At 25.1% G+C, this 27,776-nt stretch overlaps 2 protein-coding genes across 2 annotated transcripts in view; one reads left to right on the top strand and one right to left on the bottom strand.

Moving 5' to 3' along the window:
* Positions 1-4,414, bottom strand: part of LOC117172699 — an 8,124-nt gene extending 3,710 nt beyond the window's left edge. Inside the window, exon 1 of the mRNA XM_033360854.1 lies at positions 4,277-4,414. The gene's annotated coding sequence lies outside the window, so the exon portion shown is untranslated. The remainder of the gene's footprint in view (positions 1-4,276) is intronic.
* LOC117173717 (serine/arginine repetitive matrix protein 1-like) overlaps positions 1-27,776 on the top strand; it is a 45,565-nt gene that overhangs the window by 230 nt on the left and 17,559 nt on the right. The window contains exons 2-5 of the mRNA XM_033362358.1: positions 4,900-5,058; positions 9,392-9,496; positions 15,389-16,029; positions 23,758-25,379. Coding sequence (XP_033218249.1) covers positions 4,900-5,058; positions 9,392-9,496; positions 15,389-16,029; positions 23,758-25,379 — 2,527 coding nt within the window. The remainder of the gene's footprint in view (positions 1-4,899; positions 5,059-9,391; positions 9,497-15,388; positions 16,030-23,757; positions 25,380-27,776) is intronic.

Below are 27,776 nucleotides of genomic sequence, written 5' to 3'. Positions count from 1 at the left end.
AAGATAAAATAATTTTCAGTGAAGTTCCTACCAAAATGCAGTACCTAAACGTACTTTATTGTACTCTAATACATTTTACAAAGTTTCAGCTCGATATTTTATGCATAAAAAAAGTTGTTAGGTTTAAAAAAACATTCAGTGAACTGAAAAAGTGAGGTCGGTAATATCGGTATTTAGCTGTGTCACATGCCCTTAAGGCCTCTTAATTTCCTTGATAAATTTGATCCGAAAAATATTTTCGTTTTCAATAAAAAACAGTTGAACTAAACCAAAAAAGATGAATTTTCAGCAAAACACGTGAATCCTTAACAAAGAAATATTTTTGAGCTTATAAAGAAAAAAAATTTCATCCAATATCAAGGTGGCCACACGCGCAAATCGCGCGTTCCTATCTCTGAATTTCTATTTACTAACATGAAAACATTCAAAATTAAAAATCCATTATTAAAACAATTTTTTAAAATAAGGTTTTAAATATTTTTGAAATAATAGTTAATAATGAATAATTTCGAATTATTCAAATTCTTTCAATTATTATTCAATTATTCAAATTATTTAAATCTTGAAATTAAAAAAAATGTACCAGCGATGTTTGACAATTTAAATAGAAACGGGAGTTGAATTGTATTATTTCTAAGTCGAAGCGCTAAAAATTAAAGAATTGTTATTTGATTTGGAGAATCACAAAATTAGAATGATCTTAGATTAAAACCTTAAAAATATGAAAATTTAAAAACGTTAAAAATTGTATATTTAAAATTCAAATATTGGAAATTTGAGTTTAAAATTAAGAGTAATTAAAATTGTATTCTTTATAATTAAAGGAGTTGAAAATAAATAATTAAAGATTGCAGACTTTTAAATTTGAATAATTTGAATTCAAAGCCATTAAAATTGGACAATTTAATATTGAAAACTAAATTGAATATTTCAAATGCCAAGCTTCTGATATTCTAAAATTTTAAATTGTCATGACATAATTAAACTACTAGTTAACATTAAAACTTATTAGGAAACGTTTTCTAAAATAAAAAATGAATTAAATTATTTAAAATAATAACCTTTTGAAATATATAGTAATTTTAAATGGCAAATGTTAAAAATAAAAAAATTTATGCTCCCAAACTTTGAAACTTAAACGAATGAGAACTTCATTTAAAACTGAAAAAATTTTAATCACGAAAATTGTGTTATTAAAACTTGTATATACTCAAAAACTTTAAAATTTCAATTATTGTAAGTAAATTAAAATCAATTAAAAATTAATCATTTTTAAATTACTAATAATACTTTCCAAAATTTAACCAATTCAATTTTAATTTTAAAGTTAAACCTTAAAAAAGAAAAAAAATTTAGTCTTGTTGATAAAAATTCAGAAATCTAACATTGTAACCAGTTACAACTATCGAAAGTGTCCTTTTACTGATGAATCAATTTCAGATATATTCATTTTCAAGGTTTTTTTATTTTAAACTCAATTTTTTTTATTTTAAATGTTCCTTTAAAATTATCATTCATACCAGAAATTTCCGAATATAAAATATTTTTAAATTTGAAATGACTTATTTGTTTAAATTTTCAACTAAGAATCGGCGAATTTTAAGATCTTGAATATAGAATTAAAAATTAAGACAAATAATACAAAACAATATTGTTATGTTATGATTTCAGTTTTTGAAAATGCATAGTTTCATACTTTTCAATCAAAAATTGCTTTATATTTACATCCAAAATGATTAAATTTAAAACTGACTATCAAGGCCTTTAATATAAAATTTCGAAATATTTGACAGCGAAATGATCCTAAAATTTTGAATATTTGAATTTTAAACAAAATAATGAAATTTAAAATTCTAAATTTACAGTTAATAATTTAATTTTTATCCCAAAAAAGGAAAGTTTCGAAAAAGTAGTCCAGATTTTCATCGAAGAAGAATAATTTTCTACCAAAATTATGAATCTTTAACAAACAAAAAATAAATTTGTAAGAAAGTAGTTTAATTTTCAACCCGAAAATGTGAAATTTCAACAAGAACAGTTAATTTTCAACCAAACAGTTAAATTTAGTGTTAAAAAAATTAATTTTTACTCCAAAAAAGGGTTCAATTTTCAATCAGTGAGATGAATTTTTTACAAAAATTATGAATCTTCCACAAAAAATTATTTTATGAAAGTAGTTCTACTTTCAACCAAGCAGTTGAACTTTTAACCTGAAAAGATGTATTTTCAACAAAAAACATAATAGTTTATATTTCATTAAAAAAAGATTTTAATTTGTAATAAAACACAATTGAATATAACTAAAAAAATGAATTTTTTATTTGGAAGAGCGTATTTTCTACAAAACAGTTGAATTTTCTATTAAATAGCTTAATTTTATCTCAATTCGTTGAATTTTTAATCCAAAAAGACGAATTTTTTACACTAAAGAGTTTAATTTTCAAACCAAAAATATAAGTTTTTAACAAAAAAGTTCATTTTAAACCAAACAGTTAAATTTTCAACTAAAATTATAAATCTTTAACAACATTAAACATTAATTTTTAATAAATTAGTTCAAATTTTAACCAGTGAGTTGAATTTTCAACATAAAAACCACAATAGAATACATATTTGGTATTAAAAAAAATATTTCAACTTCTAAGAAAAAAAAATTAAATTGAACAAAAACAGAAAAATTGTCAACAAATTACTTGAATCCCCAACTAAAAGAGATTAATTTTCAACCAAACAATTGCATTATTAAAAAAAGATTTTCTACTAAAAAATACTACTTTTCAACGAAATATTTGAATTTTCAAAAAGAAAATTAAATTTTCTACAAAAAAGTTTAATTTTCAACCCAATAATATGAACTTGCAACAACAAAATTTAAGAAAGTAGTTCAACTTTCTACAAAGGAATTGAATTTTCAATCTAAAAATATTAATTTTTGTAAAAATATATGCATTTTCAAATAAGAGAGATTAATTTTCAATCAAAAAGTTGCATTATTAAATAAAAAAATTGATTTTTTAATAAAAAAAATACAAATTTTCAAAAAACTGCATAAATTTTCAACTAAATAGTAGTTGAATTTTCAATTAAAAACTTAAATTTTTGGTCTAAACAAGATCACTTTTTTAACAAAAATGGGATTGGTGAAATTTTCTTTGCAAAAAATTAATTTTCAAACTAGAATTGCGAATTTTCTACAAAACAGTTTAGTTTTCTCTCGATTTTTAAAATTTAAAGACAAAAAACGAATTTTCTAATAAACAGTTAAATTATCGAACCAAAAATATAAAATTTCCAGAAAAAAGTTCATTTTAAGTTAATCATTTCAATTTTCAATGAAAATAATGAGTCTTTAAAAACAAAAATAAATTTTTAATGAAGTAGTTCAAGTTTTAAAGAAGGAGTTAAATTTTGAACCTAAAAAGAGAATTTTTATCAAGAAAATATAGTGGTTAATATTTATGAAATGGTTACTCAAACAAAACGCACGAATTTCCAACCAAACAGTTGCATTATTTAAAAAAATTGATTTTCTACCACAAAAGACATAATTTCAACAAAGTGCATAAATTTTCAAGGAAACAGTTGAATTTTTAACAAAGAAAATTAATTTTGTACGAATAAAGACGAATTTTCAACCAAAAATTAAATTGTCTACCAAATTGTTAAAATTTTCAAGCCAGAAAACGAATTTTCTGCCAAATAGTTGAATTTTCAAGCTAAACATATAAACTTACAACCAAAAAGTTTTATAAAAAAAAGTATTTACACGCAATATAGAAAATCCTGATCTGACATTCGAAATTGATAGTTAAAAAAAAATTGATGAATGTCAGACTGGTCAGACGAATCAATACGTCCATCTAAAAGCACATATTAATCCCATCTAACGAATTTTAAAGTATATAAAAAGATGATGAAAATATAGAAATAAACTTGAAAATCGTACTTTGATTTTTGCAAAAATGATACGACACGAGACGAATTATTACATAAAAGTAAAGGTGAAATGAAATTTTGAGGTTAAAAACACAAAATACTTAAAATCTTATCAATTAAAAGCTTTTATTTGACACACAAACGCTCATTTAATCAATAAATCACACAGTTAATTAATATTCAACACGTTTTCAAGCAAAATTTAATTTTACATGATTTTGCGCAATATTTCTCCCAAAATAATCAGCTCACCCAGAAATCAATAGTTAAGAATGAAACTAAATTTAATTATTTTTTTATATGGAAAACGGTTTTATAAGAAGAATTGATTAGCAATTACCTGATTTATTCTCTTTTTGAATATTCTACTCCAAAAATTATATAAAAACACTATTCGGAGTACAAGAACTTTGGAGAGTTTAGTATAGAAGGGCTGCGTTCACTCCTTGAATTACGTAAGGCGACTTCCTGTCATCGAGTGCGTTCGAGTTTCGCAACAAAAAATTCTTTTTTTTTTTAATTTTGAGGAGCAATTTTAAGAAGTTAATTATACTTATGTATCTTTTATTTATTTATACATTTTTATGGAAATTGAAGAAGAATGGGAAGATAAGATAAAAAAATCGGTTGGAAAATGGAAACGGAAATGCGTTCATCATGGGTGTAAAAAGATTCTTTTGGACCCTCTTCTTATAATTTATTATTGAATCGAATATTGTTCGAATCTTTTTGATTTTCTTGGTTACTAGCTTTTAAAAGCTTGATATGTTCCGTAACTTTGTTTCTCTATTTACCATTTTTTAAGCATCTTAATTTTTCTATTTAGAAAATGAATGTAAGCTCTACCAAAAAGTTTGGGGCGTTTTGCGCACTTGTCACGCCCCTCGTCACGTTCGAATTTTCAAATGACGATACTAGCGACCCTGGCGGTTGTTTCCCTAAGCTTTGAGCGATTTTGAACAGAAACAGCGCCGCGATCGACAGTTTTAAAAGCAAAGCGATTGTTTGTGAAACGTGACAGTTTTTCTGTTCACTCTGTGCCAGAAATCGACGGAATACGCAGAGAAAAGCTCACCTGGAAAAGCTGGAAAAGCGCGATGTCGCCAAGAAGAACACGAAGAGGTGAGAAAAATTACTCGATGGCCGTTATTTCCAAGGAAAGCCTGTGAAAACTGTGTTGTTTGGGCGGGATGCGTTCTCGAAAATGGCGTCTGCTTTGGCGCCCCGCATGAAAACATTGCTAAAAACCCTAACGTTTTTACGACCCGTATATTCTGGAATAGAAAAATACGTTTTAACTCTCACATTGAATTCACTCTCTTGATATTCTCGATTTTCGATCCAGTTGGATCCCAGCAGAATAGTCGCAACTCTGATGTTTTCATGTGGCTGGCTTTGTTTTTCTTTCCGAGAAAGTTTCTAAAGAAAGTTCCAGGAATGACAGGAATCGTTTTCACCAATTTCCCTGGACTTTCTACACTTTTCTGGACTTTGAAGTGCTTTTTTAGTTAGTTATGATTCGCGAAATTTTGGGGTTATTTTCTTTGATGATTATCGATCTGTTTATTCTCTCTTCGTGTTTTGCTTATTTTTAGATATTTTTTTTATATTCCCGGGCAGTAGACTGAAGATTTGTAGATATTTGGATTAGTAGTAGATGTGAATTATTTTGTTTTCTGACGATCTTTTGAATTAAAAAAAAAAACTGAATTAATTCTGAAAAGGTGGTTTTCAAGATTTTTTTTCTCTATTTATTACGTTTTCAGGGTGACCCGGTACACCGGGGAATGATAATTTTAATTAAAAGAATTTTTAAATGCAGTTTTAAAGGTTTAATTGAAAATTAAGAGCGTTTGAAGTTGACAAATGTTGATAAAAAAATATTTTTATTTTGCGAGCGTTAAATATAAATACCCAAATAATTTTTTTTAATGGATCTGCACTTTAAGTACTATCAAAAGGTGAACAATAATTGATTCAGAATTAAAGGCTTTTATTAAATTTCAAATATTATTTTAGTCTAAAATACTCAAGTTTTAATCCATTCAATTTGAATTTTTAATTTAATTTTGAAAAAGAAAAATTACTTAACATTTTAAATTATCTGACTACATTTAAAATCAAAATTAAATACTCAAAAATAAACTTTGAACGTTACAATTTAAACTGTTCTATTTAAAAAAAAATTAATTTGTAAGTAAAATTGTTGAATTTTGATGTATAATAAATATTGAACACCTATTATTATTCTTAGAATAAATTCTAGTAAGATTAAAAGATATTTGGAAGGTATGAAGAAATTCAAAATTAATTTGAAATTAAAAATTATTTCAAATAATTTACACAAAATGTATACGTGTACTAAAAAATCCGGCTATTCGTACCAAAATTTCGGTGCAAATAGATTTTGGCCGATTTTGAACAAAAAAATTTGAAGCTTTTTAAGAGTTTTGAAGGGCTTCAAAAGAATAAAATTAATCTCTCAGGCAAAATTAATATGGAAGATTTTAGGAAAAATTATTTAATTTGAAAGGATTTAAAAATAAAATTAGGATAACTTTGTATCACTTTCACAGATTTTTTAGAAGTTCTAGAAGTTATTTTAAAATAATTTATATTTTGAAAAAATGTAAAACTACATGTACATGTTTAAAGATTTTGAAATGAAATTTTTAAGCATTTTAAGGATTTCTAATCTGTTTAAAATATAAATAATTTTATTTTTCATTTAAGAAATGTTCAGTTTATAAAAAAAATTCAATTGTTCAATTTTTGATGTTTCTAGCTTAAACTTACCTAAAATAATATAATATTGAAAAATTTGTAAATCGTTAATTGATTCTTCAATTCAGTTTTAAAAGTTTTAAATTCGAGTGATAGTGTATTTATTTTTGGTCCGGGAATTTTCCAGATTTTTGCAATGCGTAATCTAAAAATCGTTTACCTCAAAAATTTTCCATTTTAGATTATTATTTTTAAGCGTACACTTTTAATTTAAATAATTTTAAAGTGCAATTTTGAAATATTAAACAATTTAAAATGAAAATAATTTGAAGTTGCAAATTTTTTATAAAAAGATTTTTATTTTCTCAACTGTCAATATAAATTATTTATAAAATGGATCTATTTTAATTGGAAAGTGAAAAATAATTGATTTGATAAAACACCTCATTGAAACTTTATAAACTATTTTGAACTTAAAAATAGCATCATAATAATAATTTCGTAATTAAAGGCTTTTATTGAAATTTTTTAATTAAGAAAGAGAATAGCTATTTTATATTTAGCAATATTTTACCGTTTATTTAAGACGAGTAAATTAAAACCTTGCATTTAAAAGCAAACAACTTGAAACCGCATTATTTGACATAGAAAGCCTTGAATCGTTAAAATTTCGAAGAACTTAAAAAATTTCAATGTTACAATTTTAATTGAACTACCCGCAATTGTTATATTTTTTATGTGGATTTGTTGAATTTTTATATATAATTGACAATTGTACATTTATTATTTGTAGACAAAATTTGAAAGTATTTCAAATAATTTAAACAATATGTGTGTATCGAAAAAATTCGGCTATTCGTACCGAAATTTTTGTTAAAATTTCCAAGATTTTCGAAAAATTGTAGGAAAAAGTCTATAAATATCTTTTAAAATGAATCTAATTTTTCCTGCAATTTTTAAAAAAATGTCTTTAAAATCTTCCATAAATAATATATTTAATTAGAATACTTCTAAGGAATTAGTTACATTTTTTCTAAAACATCTAAATTTTTTTATTTGAGAATAAGTGGAACTTTTTATTTTTTTACCGGAAAATTCATTGTTTGAAAATTAAACGCTTGTTCAAAATTAATTTTTTTGGTTGAAAATTCATCATTCCAAATGGAAATTCATGGTTTGGTCTGTAATAATTTTTTTCTCATCCTAAAATTGAGCTGTTCCGTTTGAAAGTGTAACTATTATGTTAAAAATTATTATTATTATTTTTGTTTTGAAAATTAATATTCTTTTATTGGAAATTCAACTATTCCAGTTGGAGATTCCTCATGTTAATTAAAAATCCATCACTTTGTTTTGGTTGAAAATTTAACTATTCCAATTTTTGTTAAACGTATATCTTTTTTAGTTGAAATTTCATTTTTATTTTTTTTTTTAAATTCAATTATTTGATTGATTATTCATCTGTCTTGTTCAATTTTTTTCCAGGATTTGGGTAGACATCCTGTCAGAGAATTCTTTTAAAAGTTACGGAATCTTATCGAGAGCGTGCTTAATTTTTTTAAATTGCAATATTGCAGCTTTATCTTACTGTATTTAACTATTTTATTGAAATTTCATTTTTTTTTATCATTTTTTTTACTGAAAAATAAATTATTCTAGTTTTGGTTAAAAACATTTATCGTTCTTAGTTGATAATGCAAGTGCCTGGTTCAAAATTCATGTCTGTTGTTGAAAATGCGTTCTTTTGATATAAAGTTAAAATTGTTGGTTAAAAAATTATCCTTTTGCTTGAAAATTCATCAATTTGTTTGCAATTTTTTCTTTCGACTGAAGAATCTTTCTTAAGTTGGAAACACGTTTTTTCTTTGGCTGAATATTCCTTTTTTTGCTGGAAATCTAACAGTTCAATTTTTAGTTGAAAATTGATTTTTTTAAATTTAAAATTCATATTTGTGGTTAAAAATTCAACTATTCTCGTTGGATATTCAGTTGATTTTTTTTGTACAGTTCAACGATTCCAGTCGAGCATGTAACTATTTTTTTAAAATTAGTTTTTCTCTTTTTTAAAAAATGTCTTTTAAACTGAAAATGTATCTATTTCGCTTGAGGATTCCATTAATACAGTTGAAACTTTATTACGTTGCTTGAACATTAATTCTTGTAACTGAAAATTTCATATTAAATTTTTGGTTGTCAGTTCACCTTTTTTTGTTTGAAAATTAAACTATTTTGGTTATAAAATTAATCTTTCGAGTTCAGAATTTAACTTTTTGTTGATTTTTTTTTTAGTTGAAAATAAAAGTATTTGGTTGAAAATTCATGAATATTGGTGTAAAAGTCGTAGTTTTTGGTAGGAAATTAATTTTTTTGTTTGAAAATTCAACAATTAGGCTCAAAATTCGTATATTTATTGTTCAAAATTAAATCTTTTTACTTAAAAAGTTATGAATTCGAAACCGCTTAAATTTAATTTGATTTAGCGTGCACATTAATCTTACACAAATTTACAATGAATTTTAAGTTTAAAAGAATAAATAAAGTAAAAGTTTGTTTGAATTATTGTTCAAATTAATGGACTTAAGGAACAAAATCAAGAAATGATAAATTTCGGAATTAAACATGTCAAGTGATTTCGTAGAAATACTCTTATGGCTCCGTACTGTGAAAAATTACACTATTAATAAAAGAGTTTAAAATTAGAATTTATTTTTTTTAATCTCTCGTTTTTCAGGCACCATTGTACCCGAAATCAACTTATCCACAGAAAAAAAGGGGAAGAAGTCAGTAGCTTCTCCAAAAGAAAAGTCTCGCCCTCCGCCAAAAAAGCGCAATACTCGTACGTATTTGTTTCCGCTATATTATGATATAATGCTATTTAAAATAAGTTTGAAATTGGAATTTTTTAATAAACATAAAATGCTTAAGTTGATCTATTATAAATATAAATTAATTAATGCTTTTTAATTGAACTTTAGTAAGAGTAATTAAAATTAAAATAATGTTCCTTTTGAATTAAAAAGTGTTGGGTTAAAAAAATTATTTCGATTGATCAATTTCTTCTTTGTTTTGTTTATACTCTCTCCCTTTTACAGGTTACTATAATAGAATTTTTTACATTGTTCGTTGCGAATTTATCTTTTTTTAGTTAAAAATGCGCATAAGTGGCTAGAAGTTAAACTCTTCCGTTAAAAATTAATTTTTTTCGTTCAAGATTGTAGAAATTTTGTCCTTTTTTTTATAGAAAATTAATATTTATTGTTGAAATTTCATCTTTTTTCACATAAAACTCACTTTTTTTGAAAATTAATTTCCCAAATGGAATTTTATTTGTTCCATTTTTAGTTTGAAACTTATATTTTAGAGTTCAAAATTCAACAATTTGGATAAAAATTTGTCTCTGAATTGACAGTTCAGCTATTTCATTGAAAATCCGCGTATTTTTGTTAAAAAATCGATTAATTTTTAGTGTTTGAAGATTGATCGTTTTAATTCAAAATGCATTTTTTCGTTTAAAAAAGAGCTGCTTGATTGAAAACTTGTTTTTTCTTTGGATGTTCTTTGGTTGAAAATTATTTTTTTTTTCACTGAAATTGTAACTGTTATTCCAGTTGAATATTTCATCATTTTTTTAAAATTCATCTCCCTGATTGAACATTCACTGTTTAACTAAAAAAATATTCAATTTTTGGTTGAAAAAATATGTTTTTCAGTTGGAAATTCGTCTTTTTCATTGGTAGAAATTAATCTTTTTTATTGAAAATTAATCTTTTCTGGTTAAAAATTCAACTATTCCAGTTAAATATTTATAATTTTATTTGAAAATTCATCATTTCGTTAGTTTTCTGTTGTTGAAAGTAATTTTTGGAACTTATTTCAATTGAAAATTCCATAATTGTGGTTGACAATTCACGTATTTTTTTCAGTTAAAAAATAATATTTTTGTTTGAAAATTCAACTATTTCAGTAATTATTTTAGTTCAAAACTCTTGTTTGATATAAATTATTTTTTTTTTAAACCAAAAATGTTACTATTCCATTTTCGGTTAGAAAAAAATGGTTTTTTGTAGTAAAAAATGTAAACATTCGGTCGAAAAATTGTCTTCTTTAAATAAAAATAAAACTATTTCGTTTAAAATGTATGCATTTTGTTGGAAAATAGTATTATTTGTTAAAAAATTAATCTTTTTATTTGTAAATTAAAATGCAAGTATTACTGTTGAAGATTTATCATTTTAGTAGAAAATTTGTATTTTTGGTTCCAAATTAATTTAATTAACTGAAAATTATATACTATTCCATTTTTTGTTTTAATTTGATGAAAATTCATTTATCACATTGAAAATTATATTTAGAGTGGAAATGTAAAAAATTTTGAATTGAATTTAATACGTAAATATTCACAATAATTTATTTAAAACAATATATTTTCCTAATATAAAAGATATAAAATATTCAAGATATTCAATTCACATTTTAATTCAAGATATATACAAGGTATAAAATATTCAAAATATTTTTTTTAGTCGCAATTTTGAATTAAATGACAAAGATTCTTCATTGGTAAAAGTATCTTTATATTAATGTACTTAAATATTTGGTTGAAAACTCTTTTTGTTGTTTGTTTGAAATCAATGTTTTAAACTGGAAATTCTATTTTTTGGATAAAAAACTTTAATCTTCTTTGGTTGATATATCAACTAATACGAGTTTTTCCCCGTGTTCAAATTTTTTGAATGAAGATTTAATTACTTGGTTGAGAGTTACTCTTTTGTTAACAATTAATGTTTTTGTAAAAATTTATCACCTTAATTTAAAATTCATCTTTGAAAAATCGGTTTTTCTTTGGCTGAAAATTATTTTTTTCATTGAAAATTTAACTATTCCATTTGTAACTTTAACTATTTTGGTGAAAAAATTTTTTTACTGGAAATATAACTTCAATATTTGGTTGAAAAATTATCTTTTTGAGTTGAAAATTTTTACTTTTTCGGTACAAATTAATCTTCTAGTTTAAAAAATAAGCTTTTTGTTGGAAATATAATGTTTCTTGTTAAAGACTCGGCATTTTGGTTCAAAATTCATGTTTTTGGTTTCAAATTCAACTATTCCAGTTGAAGATTCACCATTTTAGTTGAAAATTAGTTTTCTATACCAGGAAATGCATTATAAAATATTTATGTTAGACAAGTAGACAAAAATATAAATATTCCTCATTTTATTTGAAAGTTCATCTTTTTCGTTGAAAATAAAACTACTTGGTTAAAAATTGAATTCTTTTCTTAAAAAATTCATCTTTTTGTTTAAAATTTATCTATTCTAGATGAAGATTCATAATTTTAGTTGTAAATTCATTAGTTTGGTGAAAAATTAAATTTTTTGGTTGAAAATGGGTTTTTTATAGTTGAAAATTCAACTTTTATTATTAAAAATTCATCTTCTTGTAGTTGAAAAATCGTCTTTCTTGGTAGAAAATTAACCGTTTTGTTTGAAAAAATATAAATATTCCTTATTTTAGTTGAAAGTTCATCTTTTTCGTTGAAAATAAAACTACTTGGTTTAAAATTCAACTCTTTTCTAAAAAAAATCATCTTTTTGTTTGAAATCTATCTATTCTAGATGAAGATTCATCATTTTAGTTGGAAATTCATGAGTTTGTGAAAAATTTAATTTTTTGGTTGAAAATTGGTTTTTTATAGTTGAAAATTCAACTTTTAAAAATTCATCTTCTTGTAGTTGAAAAATCGTCTTTCTTGGTAGAAAATTAATCTTCCTGATTCAAAATGAATCGTCTTGTTTGAAAATTCGTATTTTTGCTTAAAAATCTAAGTATTGCTGTAAAATATTGATTTTTTTGTGATTATTTATCTTTCTGGTCGAAAATTCAACTATTTTGTTAATAATTCATCTGTCATCAACTTGAAAATCCAAATTTCTACTTGAAAAGTTAGGAATTTGAAGCGATTTAAATTGAATTTAATATACTACCCACATAATTTCGTCTAAATATGTACTGTATGTTAACTATAAGTGGATCAAATAAAAATTTGTTTGAATTATTATTCAAATTCATGGACTTTAGAGACAAATTCAAAAAATGAAGAAGAATATTTTTAGTATTATTTAATTATTCAATGAATTCATGGTGCTAATTTTGAAATATGAAGTAATGCATTTTTTTCGGGATTCATCTTTTTTTAATAACGATTTAATTACTTGGTTGAGAGTTATTACTTTGCTCAAAAATATTGTTTTCTTGTTAAGGATTCATTATTTAATTTTAAAATACATCTCCTTGGTTGAAAAATGAGCTAATTTGATGAAAATTCATTTTTTCGTTGGCTGAAATTTAATTATTTCACTGAAAAGTGAACTAAATTTGTTTTTATATCGTTGAAAATTAATATTTTCACTTAACATATAACTATTCAATATTTGGTTGAAAAATTGTTTTTTAAAATTGAAAATTTTGACTTTTTTATGCAAAATTAATCTTCTTGATTGAAAATTAATCTTTTTATTAGAAATTTAAAGATTCTAGTTAAATACTCATCATTTTAGATGAAAAATCATGTTTTTGGTTTTAAATTCAACTGTTCCAGTTGAAAATTCATCTGTTTAGTTTAAAATTCGTCGCTTTGGTTGAAAATGAACTTTTGAATTAAAAATTGAACTATTCAATTGTTTGACAATTTATCTTTTTGATTTAAAATTAATGTATTTTCTATCAAATTCGTATCCTTTGGTAAAAATGAATCTTTTATTCCATTTTCGGATGAACCTTGATCTTGTTTAGTTCCTAAAAATTCACCTATTTTGTTGATAAATCGTCTTTGTGGTAGAAAATTTATTTTTTTGGTTGAAAGTTGGTCTTTTTTAGTTGAAAATTCAACTTTGTTGTTAAAAATTTACATATTTTGTTGAAAAATCGTCATTCTCGGTAGAAAATTAATTTTCTTGGTTGAAAATTAATTGTCTGGTTGGAAAATTCATTTTTTTTTTGCTTAAATTTCAAGTATTGCATTTAAATATTCGTCATTTCAATAATTAATTTATCTTTCTGGTATAAAATAAAACTACTTAGTTAAAAGTTAACTTAAATTTGTTTTAAAAATAAATCTTTTTTATTTGATGGAAAAATAATTTTTTTAACTGAAAATTAACTTTTCCATTTTTGGCTGAAAAGCGATCTTTTTCAGTTCAAAATTCAGGTAATTATTAGAAAATTGATCTTTTTCAGTTGAAAATTTGACTGTTGGATTGAGAATTTAATGTTTTTTTTATCGTCTTTTTTGGTAGAAAATTAATCTTTTTGGTTAAAAATTCAACTGTGCATAAATATTCACTGAATTTTAAGTATAGTTAGATAATTTAAAAATTGGTTTGAATTATTATTCAAATTCATGGACTTTAGAGACAAATTCAAGAAATTATGATGTTTTTAGTATTATTTCCTTATTTAATTAATCTATTATAATAAACTCGCGAAAAATTATACCTACAAAAAACTTGGAATTGTCAGGGAATTTTTGTACAGGTTTTGAGTAGACACCCATTTAAAAAATAACTTGTAATTTAATTTTTCAAAGCTTTCTGAATTAAACATATGAATTAAATCATCAGAAACGCGTATCATTAAGAAACATTTAACTATTCACATGGACTCGAACTGATGGCTCCGCATTGTAAAAAATTATATCTAGAAAAATTTTGTATTACTTGGAAAAAAACTGGATTCATCCAGCCGTATTTTCTAGAATTTGAGTACAAACCTGGAGTTATTTATTTATAGTTTCAGTTTAGTTTCAATTTTTCAATTCAGCTATTTGTTTTAAAATAGTATTTTTTGTTTAAAAATTGATCTCTTTTGGTATAATTTTTTTTTATATACTATTTTTGCTTTAAAATAAATACTGTTATTAGTTGAAATATCAACTGTGGCATTTTTCTATGCGAATCAATATTTTTAAATTAAAAATTTAGTTGATTTTTCAAAGATTTGAAATTATTATTTGGAATTCTCCCTTACTTCTTTGGAATTCTATTGACTTGTTCATTCCACTTGATTTATTCTAAATTTGCTGAATTTCACTTAATTCAATGGATTTTTTCTAATTAATTTAAAAAAATATATAATTCGTATTTCAAGAAATTTCGAGATTTCAGAAGATTTTAAGAGATTTTCCAATATTTTTTGCATTTTTTTTTTTTTTGGAATTCGCCTTGGTGTTTATTAATTTATCATGAATTCTTCTAAATTCACTCAATTTTATTCAAGTCAATAGATTTAAAAAAAATTTGTTTAATTCATCATGAAGTCTTGCAAACTCACCTTATATTCGTAGGCATTTCATAAAATTCTTTTGAATTCCCTTTTAATTTTTCTGAACTCATTTCAAACCTACTGAATTCAAGGAATTTTTATATATTTTTGAATTATTTTCAATTCACTTGATTGCATTTTAAATTCAGCTTGATTTTTTTTATGAATTTCATCGAAATCTTCTCATTCCCCTTAAATTCTTCTAAATTCACTCAAATTTTACTGAAATTAATTGGTTTTTTCCCTTCAATTTATTTAAATTCTTTCGAATGATTTGGATTATTTATAGAAAAATCTTGTGGTACTTTGAGGAAACCTGTATTTATCCAGTCATATTTTCAAGGATTCGAGTAGACACCCGGAGTTATTTATTGAAATTTTAAGTTTAATTTCAATTTTGATTTTTAGGAGCAGCAAAGCCGAAGGCCACAAGTGACTCGGAAGACAACCAGTCTAGAAATGTTTCAAAGAAATCATCTCGCAAGAGACCAGCAAAATCGGAAGCGGATTCTCTGATGACCGAAGATGAGTCGATCTCGGAGAGTCCCAAAAGGGAGAGACCTTCCTCGAGACTCGAAAATTCTCTCATCAGCGAAGAGGAAAGTACACCTCGTCGCAAACCAGCGAGTCGAGCTTTAGCAAGAGTCGATACAACGCCAAAGAGCAGTCCAATCTTTGTTCCGCTGACACCTCACAGGTCGAAAAAAACTCCCAGAAGGTCTCCAGAAAACTTTGGTTCGCCAAAGAGGCATTCAGACATTTCTTTGGGGCTTTCAAAGACTCCCAGGAAGCTGGAAATCGACGGGACACCACCATCTTCCGAGGATTCTCTGCCGGTTAAGAAACAAGAGGCGACACGGGCTACCAAATCGTCTAGTTCACCATCCAAAGCAACAAAAAGTCCGAGACCGAAAAAGTCACCGAAACGAGAAGTGGCTAAAAAATCGACAAAACGAGCTGCAGCGAAGAGCAAAAAGTCGCCGAGTCCGAAAAAAGCGAAGGAAGAGCCTTCACCTCGGATGAATCAGACTGTTTCTGCATCTACGAAGGTATTTTTCCCTTCTTTTAATGGGGTTGCTACATGCCTCTTTTGGTATAGATTAATGGGTTTTTTTTTGCATAAATAAACTGTTTTTGGTTTAAAATAAAAACTTTTATCAGTTGAACAGGGTGTCTAGTGACCTTGAAAACCTGGAAATCTTCTTGATTTTTTTCATGAAAACCTTGAATTTGAATTATTCGTTTTTTTTCTCATTTAAAACAGTAATTTTATCGAAATGCGAAGAGTCATTTAAATCTTTTAGCCTATTATCAAAGAAACATCTCTTTTAGAAAAAATTTTGCTGCTGAACATTTTTTTATTCTTCAAGATATAATTTTTCTTCTGTTTATTGCAGAATAAAGATATTTCAAGGCACTTTCCGTTGAGGTTTTCAACTTAAAACTGATAAAAATTATTAGTTTAAAATTTCGATGTTAATTCAGTTTCAGAATTAGAATAAGCCTTTGTCATACAATGGATTTTTCGAGGGGTTGAACACTCAGTTTTTGAGTGTACAATAGATTTCAAAAGGTTACAAAATATTTATAAAGATTTCAAAATATTTCAAACATTTCAAAATATTTTAAATATCTTTAACATTTCATAAAGATTTCTCGGATGTTAATGATTTGAAAAGGCGTGCACGCCAGATTTCACAGCAATTTCACAAAAATTTTAAAGATTTAAAGGATTTCAAAGATTTGAAAAAGGGTACAGTACACCAGATTTCAAGGATTTCAAAAATTTGAAACGATTTCAAGGATTTTGAACATTTAAAAAAGGCGTGTACACTAGACTAAAAAGTTGTAACAAAAATTCCCCAAAGATTTCGAACATTTCACAAAGATTTTAAAGCTTACAAAAGAGTTTCAATTCTTTTAGGAGATATCAAACGATTTCAGTAAGATTTGGAATAATTATAATAATTCAAACGAATTCACAAAAATTTCGAACGTTTCGCTAAGATTTCGAATATTGCACGAGGATTTTAAAACTTTCCAAAAATTTGAAAGATTTTAAAACATTTCAAAGATTTTAAATAACTTCAAAATTTTTTAGGAGATGTCAAAAGATTTCACAAAAGTTAAAAAGATTTCATAAAACATTCATAAAGATTTCAAAACAATGCGAGAATTTCAAAAATTTCAACAAGGGTGCAGTACACCAGATTTCAAGGATTTCAATTCATTTCAAAGATTTTAAACGATTTAAAAATGTTTGACAAGATTTCAATCGATTACAAAAGATTTCTGAAAGATTTCTCAAATATTTAAAAGAATTCTTAAGGATTTCAAAACATTTTAAGAATTTCAAAGATTCCAACAAGTGTACAGTACACCAGATTTTCAATGATTTCAAAACATTTAAAAGATTTTTAATCATTTTAAAAGGTTTCAACGAATTTGAGAAGATTTGAAAAGATTCTAATAATTTCAAACGAACAAAAAAGATTTCACGAACAAAGATTAAAGAAACATTTCAAAAATTTTATAAAGATTTTAAAAAAATTTCACAAGGTTTTCGTAGATTTCAAACGATTACAAAAGACTTAGAGAAGATTGAAGGATTTCAAAAGATTTCAAGAATTTCAAAACATTTCAAAGATTTTAAGCGATTTCAAAAAGTTTTAACACATTTGAGAAGATTTCAAAAGACTTCAATGATTTTAAACAAATGCAAAAGATTTCTCAAACAAAGATCAAAGAGTTTACAAAGATTTCAAGAATTTTAAAGATTTTACAAAAGCCTGAAAAAATATCAAAAGATTTCTTAAATGTTTCATCGAAATTTCAAGCTTTCATTAATGTTTGTAATACTTCATAAAGATTTCAAAAGATTTCAATGATTTCAAAGACGTCAAAAAGATTTAAAAATATTCCTAAAGATTTCACAAAGACGACTCATGTTCGCAAAAAATTAAGAATTTTTTGTTTATTTACGATTCGGCTTTATTTAGAAATTTTCGGCCAATAAAAAATGAAATGGCTCATTTTTTACATACGTGACAAACGTTTATTTCAATATTTGATGTAAAAAAGAAGACCTGGAAAATTTTGATTTCTTGACCTGGAAAAGACCTTGAATTTTTTTCTTAAGAATCGGTAGACACCCTGTTGAAATATTAACTGTGGCATTTTTCGTCGCGAATTAATATTTTTAAATTGAAAATTTAGTCGATTTTTCAAAGATTTGAAATTATTATTTGGAATTCACCCTTAATTCTTTTAAATTCTTTGGAATTCTTTTGATTTGTTCGATCCACTCGATTTATTCTAAATTTTCTGAATTTTACTTAATTCAATGGATTTTTTGTAGTTAAATTTTGTTTTTATAATTCATATTTTAAGAAATTTAAAGAGTCTTCAGAAGATTTTCAGACATTTTCAAATATTCTTTGCTACCTTTTTTTAATTCGCCTTGAATTATTATTGATTTATCCTGAATTCTTCTCAATTCGCTCAATTTAACTCAATTCAAACTTACTGAATTCATAGAATTTTTTCATATTTTTTTATTTTTTCAATTCACTTGATGGTTTTTTAAATTTTGTTGGATCTTTTTTATGAATTTCATCGAATTGTTCTCATTCCTTTTCAATTCTTCTAAAATCACATAAGTTTGACTGAAATAAATGGATTTTTTTCAATTTATTTAAATTCTTTTGAATTTTTTGGTAGTCTTTAGTCATTTTTTGGGTTAAAAATTAGTAACGTTTTCAAAGATTTGAAGTAATTTGAAATTTTTGTTGAAATTCGTCCTGAATCCTCATTAATTTACCCTGAATTCTCTGAAATTCCCTTGATTTTTTAAAGTTCACTTCAATTGTTCTAAATTTACTCAATCCTGCTTAAGTCCATGGATTTATTTTCATCAAATTTCATATTTTTTAATTCTCTTTAATTCACTTGATTCTTTTGAATGATTTGGATCAATCGGACTGTTTCTGCAGTTGCAAATGTACTTTTTCCGTTGTTTTAAGGAGGCGCCACATGTCAGAGAATGCTAGAGTCAGGAAATTTGTTCTATATTGATTGAAAAATTTGTTGCCTTGATTGCAAATTCAACTAATTGTTTAAATATTAACTGTGGCATTTTCCGTTGCAAATTAATATTTTTAAAGTGAAAATTTAACTACGTGCTTGAAAGTGAAACTACTTTGCTAAAAATTCATTTTATTGGTTAATGATTCATCAATTGAGTTCAATAACCTTTTTTTTTTGTTGAAATTGAACTATAGCGTTGCAGAATTAATTATTAATTAATAATTTTTAGTTGGAAATTCAACGATTTAGTTAAAACTGAAACTTCTTTTTTAAATATTCACTTTTTTATTGTTGAATCATCATTTCAGTTTTTTTAAAAAAACCCCTTTCCCGATAGAAAATTTAAGTATTTTGTTGAAAAGTCTTTTTTTATTTCAAAGTGAATTTTTTCTACGGAAAATTTAACTAATTCCAAGTTGCGTTGAAGATTCGTCTTTTGTGGTAGAATGTGTTATTAAAGAAATCATCTTTTTGGCTGAACGTTCATTTTATTGATTGAAAATTTAACTATTTTTTTGAAAATTAGTTTTTTTTTTGTTGTTTAAGAATTTGTATAAAAATGAAAATGTGGCTATCTCAATTTAGTATTTCATTATATCAATTTGAAACTTCATCTCATTGGTTGAAGATTAATTCTTTAAACTGGACTGTGGCATTTTTCGTTGCGAATTGATATTTTTAAATTGAAAATTTAGTCGATTTTTCAAAGAATTGGAGAAATGTCAAATTATTATTTTGAATTCATCCTTAATTCTTTTTTATTTTTTTGATTTTTGAAATCCACTTGATTTATTCTAAATTTTCTGCATTTTACTTAATTCAATTGATTTTTTCTATTTAAATTTTGTTTATATAATTTATATTTTACGAAATTTAAAGAGTTTTTAGAAGATTTACTCAATTCTACTCAAGTCAATGGTTTTTTTTCTTCAAAATTTCATCTTTTTTTATTCTTTTCAATTCACTTTATATTTTTTTATTCAGCTTGCTTTTTTATGAATTTCATCGAAATCTTCTCATTCCTGTTAAATTCTTCTAAAATCACATAAATGTGACTGAAATAAATGGATTTTTCCAATTTATTTAAATTCTTTTGAATTGTTTGGTAGTCATTCACTTGATTTTTTGTCTTTATTGGCTGAAAAATCTGTTGTCTTGATTGAAAATTAAATTATTTGTTTAAAATTCGACTTTTTTTAATCATCTCTTTCAGTATAAATTTAATGTTTTTTTTTTATTGAACTCAACTATTTTTGGTTTAAAATAAAAACTTTTATTAGTTGAAACATTAACTGTGGGATTTTTTGTTGCAAATTAATGCTATTAAATTGAAAATTTAGTCGGGTTTTCATAGATTTGAAAGGATTTAAAATTATTATTTGGAATTAACCCTTAATTCTTTTAAATTCTTTGGAATTCCTTTGATTTATTCTAAATTTGCTTAATTTTACTTCATTAAATGGATTTTTTTAAAGTTAAGTTTTGTTTATATAATTCGTATTTTATGAAATTTAAAAAGATTTCAGAATTTTTTAAGGGATTTGAAATATTTGAGTTTATGCAAAAAAATTACAAATTAGTTTTAAACAGGTTTCACAAGGATTTTGTAGGATTTCAAAGATTTGAAGAGATTTTCAAATATTTTTAGCAAGTTTTTTGGAATTCTTATTAATTTACCCTGAATTTTCTGAAATTCGCTTGATTTTATTAATTCACTTTAATTGTTCTAAATTTAATTAATTCGACTTAAATCAATGGAGTTTTTTTCACCAAATTTTATATTTTTAAGTTCTTTTCAATTCACTTGATTTTTTTTTTAATTCAGCTTGATTTTTTATGAATTTCATGGAAATCTTCTGATTTCCCTTAAATTCGTCTAAAGTCACTCAAATTTTACTGAAATAAATGTTTTTTTCTTTCAATTTATCTAAATTCTTTTGAATGATTTGGATAGATCAGATTGATTCGTCTATTTTGTTTGAAAATTCATCTCTTTTGGTATAAATTTAATGTTTTTTTTTTTTTTTTGGTTGACATAAACTATTTTTGACTTAAAATAAAAACTTGTATTTGTTGAAATACCAATATCAATGAAAATTTATGTAATTGGTTAAAAACTTATTTAATTAAAAATAATTTTTTTCAACTGAAAATTTAATGACTCTATTTTAAGTTAAAAACTAATCTTCTTTAGTTGGAAATGCAACTCTTTGGTTAAAACTTCAACTTTCTTAGGTAAGAAATTCCTCTTTTTGCCTTGAAAATTAATCTGCTTTGGTTGGTGATTCAACTATTTAATTTTAAATTCGTATTTTTGTGTAGAATTCAACTATTTTTAATTGAAAATGTGTTTCGTGACAATGTTAAATATTAAACTTTTCTTTGAGAATCCCTTGTTTTTTTTTAAATTAATTTTTTTAACTGAAAATTTTGTTTTATTTCTGATTTAAAAGAGTGATTACTTGCCGTTTATTTCTATTTTTGTTCATTTGTTCCCTCCTAGAGATTAGATTTTTAGTTAAAAATGTTATTATTTGGTTGAAAACTCGCTTTTTTTTCAGTTGAAAATTCAATTATTTTGATTTGAAAAGATAACGTTTTGCCGAAAATTAATCTTTTTTGTTGAAAACTTGTTTTCTTGGCTTCAAAATTTAACCATTTTTGTTGAAAAAGAACTTCTTTGATAAGAACTGATATTTTTGGGATATTTTTTGATAAAACATAACTTTATAAGAAAATTTCGTATTTTTTATTTGAAAGTTCAATATTTTCGATTAAATTCATTTTTTGTATTGTCTGATAAATGTTTCATGGTTGGAAATTTAATGAAAATATCAAATATACCATTTTTCGTTTAGAATTCATGTTTTTTTATTGGTTGAAGATTCATTTTTTGGTTGGAAATTTAAATGGTTTGTTCGCAATTCCTTTTTTCGTTTGTTAAAAATTAATTTTGTAAATTGAATATTTATTTCATTTTTCGATCAAAATTGATATTTTTGAGTTGATAACTTAACTCATTGGTCGAAAATGCATCTTTTTTAGTTGAAAATTCGTCTTTTAGTTGAAAGTTCATGTATTTTGTTGAAAATTTCTTTTTCTTTGTAAAAAATTAAAAAAATTCTGTAGGACGGGTTGTCGCTAAAATTATTCAAACTGAATAGTAAACCTTTTTTTTGCATTACCATTATTGATCTCCCAAGTGTAAGAATTTTTTATATTTAAAAGACGAATTTATAACGGCTGGCGAAAATGAAAAATTAGTCACATAAAAGTCAGGGAATTTTGCAGCGACCCTGTTTAGTTTTTATTCTCCCGCAAAAAGAAGATTTTTAAGAATTTTAGAAGCTTTTAAGATAAAAAAGGTCTTAAAATTCCTTGGAAATTTTAATATGATTTTTTATTTTGAAATATAAATTAAAAAAAAATTTACACAAAGATTTCAAAACATTTTTAATTATTTCCGAAAATTTCGAGAAAGGATGTGCTCGATTTTAGACCTTAATTTTTTAATTAACAAGATTACAGAGTTTTATAACAAATTTGTGTAAGTTTTTAGAAGTTTTAAAAATATTTAAAAGTTGAAAATATTTCAAATAAGTTTTAAAAAAGTGTTCATTTATGAGTATTTGGAAATAAAAATGTTGAAACTTCTTAAGGATTTTGAAAGGATTTACGGTAATAAAACATTTTCTTAGAATTCACGCGGAACTTTAAACTGATTTTTTATTTTAAAAAATTAATTTTAAGAGATTATTTAAAAATATTTTTAAAAACTACAAGATTTCCAAAATCGCCATAACAGACTCTGGAAGATTTTAAGGCAATTTTTTAGGATTTTAAGACAAATGTTGATTATTATTCGAAAATAAAAAAATTTTCTTGTGATTCGTGGAAAAAAATGTATCACTTTTTATGCTGACAAATGATTTTTGACAAAATTCAAGAAGACTTAAAACATTTCAAAAGGTTTCCAAAATGCTCAAAACAGAATTTGGAAGATATCAAGACAATTTTTTTTATTTTTCAGTACTTTAAGAAAATGTTTGGAAAAATTCGAATCATTTTAAAAGATATTTAGAAGATTTAAATTTTCTGGAAAGGATTGAAAATCATGTGAAATTTAAAAATATTTACACAAATTATAACAAAATGTAAACTTTTGAGGAGTTGGAAAAAAACTTCCGAAGCTTTATATCTGAAAGAATGACTCAAATTTTTCCTAAAATTTGGTAAAATCCTGAAAAATAAAAGGAAATTGTTTTGACTTATCTGAAATCCTTAATTTTTTATTTTCAATTTTTTTCAGGATCTTAGGAAATTTTCTAATTTGGGTGAATTTGTTTTTCTTTTTTTATTTATATTTGAACTATTTGGTGAAAATCCGTCTTTTTGTTGAAAAATAAATCTTCATGGTAAAATATTAATATGAATTTCGTTGAAAAATAATATTATATTTTCATGTTACCTTGTTTTGCATCAAAGATTAATATTTTGAAACAAAAATCATTACGATTTGAACAATATTTCGAATCTTTAAACAATTTTTTTTTATTTTTGTGAATTCAATTTTCTTAAATTTTCAAACTTCTGAGAACTTAAGAAAAGCGCGAACTCTTGTATTAAAAACAAGTATTGAAAATGTGAAATTTACATAATTACATGTACAATGAAATGTATTTTTACCACAGAAAGTGACTCCCAAACCAAGACGTTCTGTGCCTGCCTCGAAAGTAAAGAAATCTCCCGCGAAAGCTCGAGGCTCGCCCGCAAAACGCGGCTCTTCGAGTGTTTCGAGAGTCGCAGTCGTGATGCTCGAAAAGATGGGTGATTCCAGAAAGTCGAAAAAATCAACTCCGATGAAAACTCCGTCTTCGAGTCCCAACAGACCCAAATCGGTCGCCAAGAGACGAATTCCGTTAACCAATTCTGGCACACCCTTGCGGCCAGTGCCAACTCAGAAACCAAGAAGTTCCCTGAAGAAAATAATCCTTGAAAAGCAGGCGAAAATAGCTTCACCCTCGGAATTAAGGGCTCTTCAAGACTCTAGTGGTTTCATTGCTTCAACTCCCCGGGAAAAAAGCAGACGCACCTTGAATCTTTCCGACAGTCCAATCGTCAAGAAGAATTTGTCAAGTCCCATCAACCTCAAATCCCCAAGTCCTATTAAAAAGAAATCTCCAAGTCCTATTAAAAAGAAATCTCCAAGTCCTATTAAAAAGAAATCTCCAAGTCCTATTAAAGTGAAATCTCCAAGTCCTATTAAGAGGAAAGCTGTGAGTTCTATTGATAAAAAATCTCCAAGTCCTACCAAGAAAAAGGTCGTGAGTCCTGTTGCAAAAAAGTCCCCAATTTCTATCAAAGTGACATCTCCAAGTCCCAATAAGAAGAAAGTTGTGAGTTCTGTCAACAAAAAATCTCCAAGTCCTATTAAGAAGAAAATTGTGAGTCCGGTTAAAAAGAAATCCCCAATTACTTTTAAAATCAATACGCCAAGTCCGATGAAGAAGAAAGTCGTGAGTCCTACTAAGAAGAAAATCGTGAGTCCTACTAAGAAGAAAGTCGTGAGTCCTGTTAAAAAGAAATCCTTAGTTACTATTAAACTGAAATCGCCAAGTCCTATTAAAAAGAAAGTCTCGAGTCCTGGTAAAAAGAACTCATCAATTAATATTAAATTCAAGTCTCCAAGTCCTAATAAAAAGAAAGTGGCGAGTCCGGTTAAAAAGAACTCATCAATTACCAGTAAATCTAAATCGCCAAGTCCTAGTAAAAAGAAAATCGTGAGTCCTGTTAAAAAGGAGTCGCCGATTTGGATGAAAGTTAAATCGCCGAGTCCCATTAAGAAGAAGAGAGCCGTCAGTCCTGTTAAAAAGAATTCGAAGATTTGGATTAAAGTTAAATCGCCGAGTCCTATTAAGAAGAAGAGAGCCGTGAGTCCTGTTAAAAATAAATCCCCAGTTCCTGTTAAAGTTCAATCTCAAAGTCCCAGCAAGAAGATAGCTGTGAGCCCTATTGCCAAGAAGAAATCGGTGAGTCCTCTCAAGAGGAAGATATCTTTGAGTCCTTTTACGAGGAAGAATCCATCGAGCCCGAGGATTCAGAAGAGTTTTGTGGGAATTGCCGATGAGTCGATACCGGCGATGAGTGACACTTCGCTTATTAATATGAGCGATCTCTTTGATTCTGATGTCTCGCTGAAAGAGGATGAGAAGAAGAATAAGGATGGGACTTATGAACTTCTCGAGCCGAAGACTCCGACTTTACAGGCGAAAAAGTCGAGGAAGAGGAAATCGGTGGATGCACATTTGAGCGGGTGAGTGAATTTTTTGGAAAAGAATAGATCCACTCCTATCAGGATTTATGCGAAATAACTAGTTTCTTTTCATTAGTTTAGGGTGGCAAATTGACTAGGGCACCGTGAAATGACCAGGAATATTAATTTAAAATCCGAAAAGTGAAATTTCGTGCTTTTTTTATTATAAAATCCAGGATGGCCGCTGGACCGGAACAGTGCATTTTTTTTACCGGGAATTTTACAAATTTGTAGATGAAAAATCTGTTCACGTTCGATTTCTATAGTTTTTAAATAATTAGTTGAATTTTTATGTTTTTCAATTATACAATTATTTAGCTTGAAATGCGTAATTCAAAATTTCTTTTATTTTAAAAATTTTCCATTTGAAATTTTTATTTCTAAGCGGAAGAATTTTTAAATTCTTTCTTAAAGACTTGAACAAATATAAAGTGAAAACCTTTGATGTTAAAAATTTTGGATAAAAAACATTTTTATTTAATAAGTAAATACATTTTTTTTAAATTTATCTGTACTTTAAGTAATAAAAAGTGAACAAAAACGATTTGACGAAATGATTTTAAAACAGTTCAAAATTTAAGAATTTTCAGATTTTAACGTAAATTGAAACGAGATATTTAAAAGTAAAGAATCTTCAACTGAATTGTTTGACATAGAAAACTTGGAAACGTTAAAATTTTGAAAAATGCTTAATTTGTAAGTAAAATTTTTAAATTTTGATGTATAATTTCCAAATGAACATTTGTAGAAAAAATTTGAGTAATTTTAAGAGACATTTAGGAGTTTTAAAAAGATTAAAAATTATCTTGCAAATGTTAGAAAGTTTTTTTTTAAATCTTCTAGAATCTTTTTTAAAATTTTGTTTAAATCTTTTAAAAGCTTTTTAAATATTCTCTCTTAAAATTATTTTTCAAAGTCAAAAATTATTTTTAATTTTCCTAAGAATTTTAAGAAAATGTTTTTATTCTTTTGCAGCCTTCACAATTCTTGAAAAGAGTCTAATTTTTGTTTGTTTAAAATCTGCGAAAATCTACATTTTGTGTTTTATATTAGGCTATCATTTCAAGTTTTACATTAAGTTTGAATCATTTCAAAACTTCTACATATCTCTTAAAATTACTCAAATTTCGCCTACAAATAATAAATGTTCAATTGTTATTTATACATCCAAATAGTAAAGAAATTTTCTAAATTTTGCAGGATTTTTCTGAAAATTGTAGAAAATTTTTTATCAATTTAGACAGATATTTAGTAGTTCTGAAAAAATTTCCAAAATAATTTTAAATTTAAAACAAATTTAAAACAACTTCTAGATTTTTCAAGGTTTTGAAATAAAATTTCGAAGCTTTCCAAGGATGTTTAAACTATTCAAAAGGAAAATAATTTAATTTCTAATTTAAGAAGTATTCAGTTAAAAAATTTTCAATTTTTCAATATTTGATCTTTCTACCTTAAAATTCCTTAAAATTATATAAATTTGTAAAATTCTAAAGTTCATTGATTGATTTTTTAATTTAGAGCATTTAAAATGATAACGTGTATTTATATTTTTTTATATTGAAAAATGTTAGTACCTTCAATTTTATACGCGTAAATTATTGAGCATTTGTATGCAAAAATTTTTAATTAAAAAACTTTTAAATTTCAATTTTAGAAGTTCAAAATTTAATAGTTTCACTTTGAGTGCTTTCATTTGAAGCTCAATTTTTCTTACCTCAAGTGGAAAATTTGTTAGCTTTAGTGTTCCATTTTTTTAATTTCATTGACCGTGAAAAACGGACTTATTTGGATTTTTTTGCTTCAGGATTAAGTTTTGAGGCTTTGAGACTGAAAATTGTTCAAGATTTTTTGTATGGCATACATGATTAATGGGGCATAAGTGTGTTGTTTTTGGATACAATGCAATCAATATTTATAAAACAGTTTATTGCAGTTGTTATAAAAAATGTTTTAAATAGTTTAGAGTCAATACAATTGTTTTTAAAGAGGGGAATATATTTTGTTCACTGAAAATAATTGACAAAAAAGTTTTAGAAAATAAGACAGATTTTAAATTTCAATGTTATAAGTAAAAATATGCAATTAAACGGTTTTTTTAACGCAAATTATTGGAAACATAAATTTTCCATAATATTAATTAAATAATTGATTAAAGTTGTTACCAAAAAATTGGAAAACTTTTTTAATTCGTTGCAATGTTTTTTAAAGATTGCAATGTTTTTTGTTCACATTACAAATAATTAGCAAATAAGTGTTACGAGATAAACAAATTTAGTTTAAATGAGATATAATGAGTAAAATATGCAATTTAACTGTTTTTTAAATGCAAATTATTGGTAACATGAGTTTCCAATAATATTAATATTTGATAAAGTTTTTGTAGAGAATATTATTGTT

Source organism: Belonocnema kinseyi, chromosome 5 (genome assembly GCF_010883055.1).
Source record: "Belonocnema kinseyi isolate 2016_QV_RU_SX_M_011 chromosome 5, B_treatae_v1, whole genome shotgun sequence".
NCBI classification, from domain to species: domain Eukaryota; kingdom Metazoa; phylum Arthropoda; class Insecta; order Hymenoptera; family Cynipidae; genus Belonocnema; species Belonocnema kinseyi.
Note: the sequence above shows the minus strand (reverse complement) of the source record. Positions and strands in the feature narration are given on the sequence as shown.